The 8362-nt window shown below is 42.2% G+C and overlaps 1 protein-coding gene across 10 annotated transcripts in view; it reads left to right on the top strand.

The window, feature by feature from the left end:
* Positions 1-7135, top strand: part of arhgef9b (Cdc42 guanine nucleotide exchange factor (GEF) 9b) — a 45181-nt gene extending 38046 nt beyond the window's left edge. For 3 of the 10 annotated variants that reach the window (XM_048231199.1, XM_048231201.1, XM_048231208.1), the window contains 4 exons: positions 328-459; positions 2962-3205; positions 3563-3631; positions 5308-7135. In XM_048231199.1, the coding sequence (XP_048087156.1) occupies positions 328-459; positions 2962-3205; positions 3563-3631; positions 5308-5489 (627 nt within the window). In that variant the 3' untranslated portion in view covers positions 5490-7135. Of the gene's footprint in view, positions 1-327; positions 460-2961; positions 3206-3562; positions 3655-4388; positions 5183-5307 lie in introns of those variants that run through there. The other 7 variants (XM_048231200.1, XM_048231207.1, XM_048231198.1 and 4 more) reach the window with 6 other exon arrangements.
* Positions 7136-8362: the final 1227 nt, after the last annotated feature.

The following is an 8362-nucleotide window of genomic DNA, read 5'->3' as shown; positions in this document are numbered from 1 at the left end:
GGCCACTGCTGTCAGCCTCTGACGTGTGTGTGTGTGTGTGTGTGTGTGTGTGTGTGTGTGTGTGTGTGTGTGTGTGTGTGTGTGTGTGCAAGTGTGTGTGTGTTAAGAGGGAGATGGAGAGAGTGTGTATGTGACAAGGTAATGAAATGAATTGCAGAGATTTCATTTGTTAATGAAATGCTGCTCTTGTCCCATAGAAATAAAAAGGAGTGAGACCCCTCCTGCCTTTTCACAGTGTGAAAGGTGTTACAATGACTGAAGGAAAAGGTCAACATTGATTTTCCCCCCTCCTGCATGCCTTTTGAGTGATGTTTGTTGTGTTTGCAGGGCGATGACATTCTGGACAGAAGCTCAGAGCTGATCTACACCGGTGAGATGTCGTGGATCTACCAGCCTTATGGGCGGAGCCAGCAGAGAGTCTTCTTCCTGTTTGATCACCAGCTGGTCATGTGTAAAAAGGTTGGTCTGCTCCTTAACTTCCATCTCCTCTTCCTCCTCCATGTTGTCTTCCTCCCCCTCCTCCTCCTCTTCCTCCTCTTCTTCACCTCCTCTGCTACCTACTCTTTTTTCCCTCTTTCTTTTCTTCCTCTTGCTTGTCCTCTTCTTCTTCCTCCTTATCTTCGTCCTCTCCTTCCGATCTCACAGTATGTTAGGTCATCTCGACTTAAACCGCACATCTATAATGTATCAGAGATGCACTCAAAGATCACATGCAGGATAACCCCCGTTATGCAGGAGCCGTGACCGTTTAACTTTTCATGGCGTTTGAAATTGTTGGTAATAAATTATAAACTCCATACTGTATACACTTTGCTTTCAGTGCCATGACGACCACCATAGCCTGCTGAATACAGCCCTGTGAGGCTATTATATAAGCATGTGAAAAAGTCACAATAAATGTTGCATTAAAGTCAGCAGGACTTTGATTTTAACTCAAGGAATACTAACTTACAATACATGCGCTTCAATTAGCTGTGTTTTTCAAAAGTGCGTATGCTTGATGTGACAGTGATTTAGCCCGTGTGTAAATATCTTCACCGCGTAGCTTGTTCCTGGTCTCTGTGGACGGCCGTGCCTACCACGATCCGAGCAAAAAGAAACACGTCTTCCCTGTAACATTGCCATTGCACTGGCGTTGGACGTGTCCTGCGGACCTGGTTAATTATGTATCGCAAAGCCTTTCTGTTCTGCCGTGTTTCTTTTTCTCTTTTTTTTTTTTTTTTTCTCCGCGCATTATTTGGAGACGCAGTCGGCTGTGTGCTTCCAGCCTCGCGGCTACCTCTCCGTCTGAAGTCTCATCCCCCTTTTCCTGTTCTGGGGGATCGCTTCCGTCCCGGATGCTGCGCTGAGCTCAGGCTGGGTGGGAGAGGGAAGGGTGTGCGGAGGAGCAGCGCTCCGCGAGCGGACTCAATGTTCGCCCGCCGTCAAAAACTCGAGGCTTAGAGGTGTTTTTGAGGCTAAGAGCTTGTTGCTATCATCACTAGTCAAACGCGGTTTTCTCTCCACTTCACTCCTTGTATTGCTACTACTGGTGCTATGCTTGATTAGTGTCCTGGCACATGGTGGTTTATTGGCAATCAGGAGGGGGTGTTGAGAAGTGAACTGCAGATATGCCTCCCCTTTTCCATTATGCACTTCCTATTGTTGCCGACGTGACACCGTAAACGTCCTTTGTGTAATTATTCAGCGTTTGACTTTGGAAAAACACTCCGCCATCAAAACCGGTTGATTAGCTCAGTCAGAAGCGTGGTGACTTTGCAGCGACGGGGTTCCAGCTCTAATGGGTTTTTCACGCTATCTGTGCAAACTGTGGCTCTGTGCGAATGAGAGGAGAATGCCAAGTGTAGCACACAGTCTAAGCACCCCCCATATACCTTAGCACCAAACCCCCTCCTCTTCCCTCCATCTCTGTTCTGCCCCCCTCTCCCTCCATCTCTGCTCTGCCATGCTGTTTTGTCCTATTGTGTCTCTTTTTTCTCCCTTTTTATTTCTGTGCTGTTGTTCACGGCACAGAATTCCGATTCGGAGCATCAGAGCAGAGCAGAGCAGGGCCTGTGTGCCATAGTCTCTATCAAACATTCTGTTCCCCTAGCAGATGGATCCCCTTACATAAGAACTCTGCTCTCAGCTACAGGGAGAGCAAGGGGCTGCCTGTGTGTGTGTGTGTGTGTGTGTGTGTGTGTGTGTCTGTGTGTCTGTGTGTGTGAATGTATGTGTGTGTGTGTGTCTGTGTGTGTGTGTGCGTGCGTGTGTCTGTGTCTGTGTGTGTGAATGTATGTGTGTGTGTCTGTGTGTCTGTGTATGTGGATGTGTGTGTGTGTGTGTGTGTGTGTGTGTGTGCGCGTGTGTGTGGAAGGGGAAATTTGACTGAAGCTTGGATACTGAGGTAGCCTCCACAGCGCCCCACATTCCCTCACATCCCCAAAGGAGACATCATCTGTAGGCATCGTCTGTCACCGTTGATATACCCAAGTATACATCCATGGGCATTTTTGTAGCTCTCCTTCATTTTTAACAGAAAACTAAATGTAAATGCTAATTTGATGATACATTTCATAATCTAGAGGAGATAAATATCTTCTTTATTACATTTCTTCTTCACTAATGTGATTCCTCTTTTTTTGATAAAAAATAACCGTTCTCCACTGCCAAAAATGACTCTGAAATGTCACCTAGTTATTCTTTCTTATTATTCATTTAACTTTGCATACTAAAAGAACCAAAGGTTAGAGAGGCCATTTAGTCAATGACCAGTCTCCTATGGTATCGACTAAAACAAGCTGAAACTCATATGGATTTATCAATGCACATCACTTACTGTTCACCGCTTCAATAACCATATATGTTTTATCTTTGGGTCTTGGATTCACCTTTCTTGCAGTTGTTCTAAATGTTTCCCTTTCATACTACAATTTATTATTGTTTTGTTACAAACCATCACTAACACCACGCATCTGTTAGGATCTGATACGTCGGGACCTCCTCTACTATAAGGGTCGCATCGACATGGACCGCTACGACGTCCGGGACGTCGTCGACGGCCGCGACGACGACTTCAACGTGAGCGTCAAGCACGCCTTCAAGCTGCACAGCAAGGACACGGAGGAGATCTGTGTCTTCATGGCCAAGAAGCTGGAGGAAAAGATACGCTGGCTTAGGGCTTTCCACGAGGAGCGCAAGATGGTGCAAGAGGACGAGAAAATCGGTGAGAAAAGCGTCACCTTTAAACCCAGCTCCCTATCCCCCCCAGTCCTCGCTCCTCACTTCCTCAGCATCCATGTTTGGAGCGAAACGTCTTCAATTATTCAGGGACGGGTTTTTCCCAGAGCCTTCTTAGCAGCGGCAGCTCAGCGAAGTGGCAGGAGGTGCTCTTGTTTACTTTATTTGGAGCTACAAATTAGTCACGCAGAAAACAGTGGGGAAATCAGGGGAGGACAGGATCCTGTTGCTCTTTCTCCATTTTCACATTGTGCACCAAAACACAAAAACAGTTTCATACACCGACACTTCCTCTTAGCCTTAATTCTTTCCTTTTATTGTCCCAATCTGTGTCGTTTGGTAGGTTTTGAAATCTCAGAGTACCAGAAGCGGCAGGCGGCCATGACTGTGCGAAAAGTGACTAAACAGAAAGGTGAGGCAACAAAGCGCTAGCAGGTGATTTCAATTTCTTTAATTTACCCCAACCTCAACTGTCTTATCATTGCTGTTTTTGGAGCCCAATCTCACGCTTTCCAAAGCGGCATACTTTTCCCTGTAGGATGAAGTTCCTACTTGCTGCTTTAACCAAGACAAAGCTTTTTTATGCTAGCGTATCAAATACAGACTGCACTGATAGCAGAATCTATAAAGCGTTGGTGCTGCTATTGCAATTGCACTGCATTCAACGAACGAAACAAAGCCAGGCAGCAATACTTACTAGAGCTAAACGTCATATCGCTCTGCTCTGTTCTACACCTAGTGGGAATTGCTTTAATTTAATAAAAAAAGTCGATGCAATTAAAGAGTGTATGGTGCTGACTTAGAGCCAAGCCTTGCACCGCAGCCTCCGAAGAGCATTCACTCAATAAGTCTTTTTTTTTGACAAATGCATTTATTTCAATCACAAGCCTGCAAAAACTCAAGCAGTTTAAAACAATTAAACACCAATGAAAAGACAGAGAATACACCCCCCGCATGCCAAAAAAAAGTTGCCGTAATTTACCAAAGATTATGTAAAATGCTATGACAGTTAACTTTATATCTGTATATCTTGCTTGCCCTGTCATTTGGAAGTAAAGCATGGACAACTTTTTTATGGAATGATCTCTTGTCGTATGCTAGGGGAGAATGATTTTTTGCTGTCATGTTTTCACTTGGTGTTTGAAATCCTTCTACTTCACTGACACAAGGTGAAGTATTTTCTTGAATTTTCAGATTCATTTATAGATATCATCTTGAAAAAGAGGGCCTTATTATATGGACATGGTATGAAAATGATTAAGGTATATTCATTAGAGTTCTACCGTAGCGTTCATTTTTTTATCCAAGATGCCATGGCAACTGCTTTGAAAAATGGAGACCTAACAAAACAGACTCTTCATTTAAAAGGACTGGCACAACATTTTTTTCCTCAGCCAAGCTCTTTTCCAGTGTCCACGTTGTTCTAATAAGCAGGCAAGGCAAAAGCAAATACTTAGTTGTTTGTGTAAATACAGCCATGTCATATATGTCTGTAAGCCCCCCTACCCCCTGTCTTTCTCTCAATGCAATGAGAACACTCTGTATTCCAAGATGCCATGGCAACTTCCAAGTTTTTCATCGACAAATATCAATTGTTTTAGTTGATATTGGTTGTGCAGTGCATAACTAAGCATTTTATGAAAAATAAACAGTTAATAAGTATTGTAGCGCTAAATTAATATCCTTATTTGCTAATTTCTGTTCTCCTTTTTCCTCATTTCTGTCCTATAGTGGATTAATATGTTTACATGTATAAAGTACAGTATATGTCTGTTGTGTGAATGTAATCGCATGTGTAGATGTTTAGTAGTGTGCTACATGCCTTTTCTGTGCTCACATAGTGACAATTTTATTCTTTTATTACCCCCTCTTCCTCCACTTCCTCCTCCTCCTCCTCCCCCTCCACCTCCTCCTCTTCCTCCTTCTCCCCCTCTTCTTCCTCCTATTTGCCTCCTCCTGTTCTTCCTCCTCCCCTTCCTTCTCCTTCTCCTCCTCCCCCTCCACCTCCTCCTCTTCCTCCTCTCCCTCCTTATCCTCTTCTTCCCCCACCCCTGTGGCACTCTTACTATGCCACCCTTCATCCTTCAGCTGTAAGCCAAAACAGGTATGTGCCCCCCGGTACCCCCTCCCCCCAGGACCCTCTGCCTCAAGGACAGTTCATGTTCTCAGACAACATGGCACAATCAGAGGTGTTTGAGTTCCCGCAGGCCAGAAGGAACCAGACGCCCTTCTGGCAAAATCTCAGTAGGTTAGCACCCTTCAAAAAATAGCAAAAAGAGGAAAAAAAATCCCCAAAGGAACTATTTTAGATGGACCACCATTTTTTTTTTTTTCCCTGAATTTCTGAGAAGCACTGTCGTACATCAGATGCTATTTTTGTTGTTTTTCTTTTTGTCATTTTTCTTGTGTGTGTGACTGATTAAGAAAAAGAAACTCAAAGTGCGGATGACGGATGCGCACTCTGTGTGAAGGACTATCAGATACATCAGCTGACACACAGACGCATCAGAGAACTACTGTACCACTGTAACTGACATCATGGCTGCCACGATAGCCACAACTCACATGCTGACTATCCACTGGAATCTGTGAGCTTACCCCTTACCCTGCCATTTTATGTGAATGTGTTGTAATTATTCTTACTACTGTTATTATTATTATTATTATTGTTATTATTATTTATCATGTTTTTTTTTTTTTGCTTCTTGGCTCTACTGAGGGAATGTTGACAGTATGGAAGTAATGATCAATCATCATCTCTGACAAATACGTACACTTAACAGAATTAACAGAACACACACCCAGACACATGCGCACACGTAAACATACAATCGCCACACACGCTTGACAGAGGGGCATTAGCCCCAACCTAAGAACATTAATAAAAAAGTGCTATATAATTTCCAATCTTCCACTATGGGGGCTCTGGACAGTGGCCCTTAGAAGAATGATCCAGATAGGCAGCAGAATCCCTTAGTCATCCTTCTCTGCTTCCTCACAAGTGATATGCTCATTAGCAATTTTGTTCATTTGTCTGTCTGTTTTTTTTTGTTGGCTTTTCTTTGTGAGACAGCGATGGGCTAGCTGGTTTAAGTTTTTTGATGGTTTCCTCTGTTCCATCTCTGTAAGATTTCCCATATTTTTTGGTGTGAGTTCATTTCTGCATGCTGATGGACCGTCATTTGAGGAGTATGGCTCGTGGGTTGTGCTGTGCTGTGCTGTCCATGGATCAGGGAACAACTCAATTGCTTGGGAACACACACACACACGCACACACACACACACACACACACACACACACACACACACACACACACACACACAGACACACTGTTCCAAATGCTCTTTACAGGGTATTTTCTTTAAAGCAAGAAAAGAGTGAATTTTATAAACTTTCATGAAGTATAACCGCCGAAGCCAAATTTGTTTTTCTGTTGTCCCTGGTTTTGGTACAGTAACATGTACACAAACATCCGGCCATCAATTTCTAAGGTGAGGTCTGAACTACTGATCCCAAAATACATTTTGCTCAGTCTACAAACTGTTGTAATATTCTCTTAATGGCTCCTGTCAGTATTGTATATGGCTTTGTTGTTGACCGTTCCATATGGTTAAACTCTGCGGTAAAGTCCTTGTTGATTCACAGAAGCTTACGCTAAGAAAAGGAATTTCCAGAGAGTACTTTAAAAACAACACAAACCAGAAGATGAAGAAAAAAAATATTAAAATATATTAATATATATTTCTATTATTGGATCACTAAAGTTTAATAAGCACAGCCAGAGACACAATTTTGAAACTTTGTATTTAATTTTTTCGTTTGTTTGTTCATTTGGAACATTACGTAGTATCTGCGCTAGAGTCTATTTAACATGATAATTTACAGATAAATAAATGAACAGTATATACAAACCCACAGGGCAGTGACTGTGTGATAATTTACTCCACAGAAACAAAGTGTGTGTGTGTGTGGTGTCTGTGGGTGTGTGTGTGTGTGTGTCACAACTGGGTGAGAAATGCAAGCGATGCCTGTCAAAATAGCACTAATGGGTTCAAAGCCCTGAGAATGGAACAGAATATTGTGACTTTGAAGTTTGGTGAATAGAGATGCAGTTTGGTGGTTTACTTGCTCGTGCAGTGCACAATGCACAAATGCTGAAAGGTTGTATGCTTGCATATGGGGAGCCGGGTCACGGACATGTCAGATGGAAATGAGTGTGATGACACTTTATGATGAGGTTGCCATTCTCACTCAATAGGCCTAACTCAAGGTCAGGTTGCATTCACACACAATGACTGTCAGGTTTGCTATGCATCAGTCATATACTAAAAATGTTCACAAAAGATCAGTTCAAGAAAAACCTACTCGCTGAATTAATTTGAGTCGGTCTAGATTCATATCACTTAATTAATATGTAATTAATGTGTAATTAATTGACATGAATAGTGACATCTCATGTCTTGTCTGTGTTAGATTTTCAACACCAATGATCAATGATTTTAATTCTAATTAAATTAAATTGTTTTTTTTTTTATTTATGTTTCATTTAGTTTCCCCTCTGTGTGTTTATGTTTTAAATATGGACAAGTACACACTGACATCAAACACGCTCTTGACTTAGACATTAAGTACATGTAAATCCACTCTTGTTCTTTGTGGCTGTTAATGATCCTAAGTCTCAGACCATGGGGGAATTACAGCCCATATAGCTGTGGCTAAAAAAAAAAATGACCAAGACACTTGCTTTTGTAAGACGTAGAATACAGCATTTTTGCCAATATTTGCCCTATGCAGAGTTACAGACACATTGCTGTATGTAACCGTGGTGGGTTTTTAAAAGGAGTCATACTTGGATGACTGGTTTTTACTGTGTATGTGGTCTCTTCCTGTTGCCAGCCTAGCTCCACCATGCTTCTGTATGTCATGATAAATATGAGGCCAACTTAAGCTATGGAGCAATTATCCTGTATTTTTAGGTCATAATTACAAATCAGCTAGCATTTCAGTTGTGCCCATAGTTCAGACCACTATATTGTCTAATTTCAAACGTTATTTGACCCCTTCAGCGGCTACCCTCAGTAGCCTATATATTCTGTACATAAAACAGATCATATATTTAAATGGTTTAACTATTAGAAGACT

This window comes from Alosa alosa, chromosome 21, assembly GCF_017589495.1.
Source record: "Alosa alosa isolate M-15738 ecotype Scorff River chromosome 21, AALO_Geno_1.1, whole genome shotgun sequence".
Taxonomy (NCBI): domain Eukaryota; kingdom Metazoa; phylum Chordata; class Actinopteri; order Clupeiformes; family Clupeidae; genus Alosa; species Alosa alosa.
This window is presented reverse-complemented; position numbering and strand designations above follow the sequence as displayed.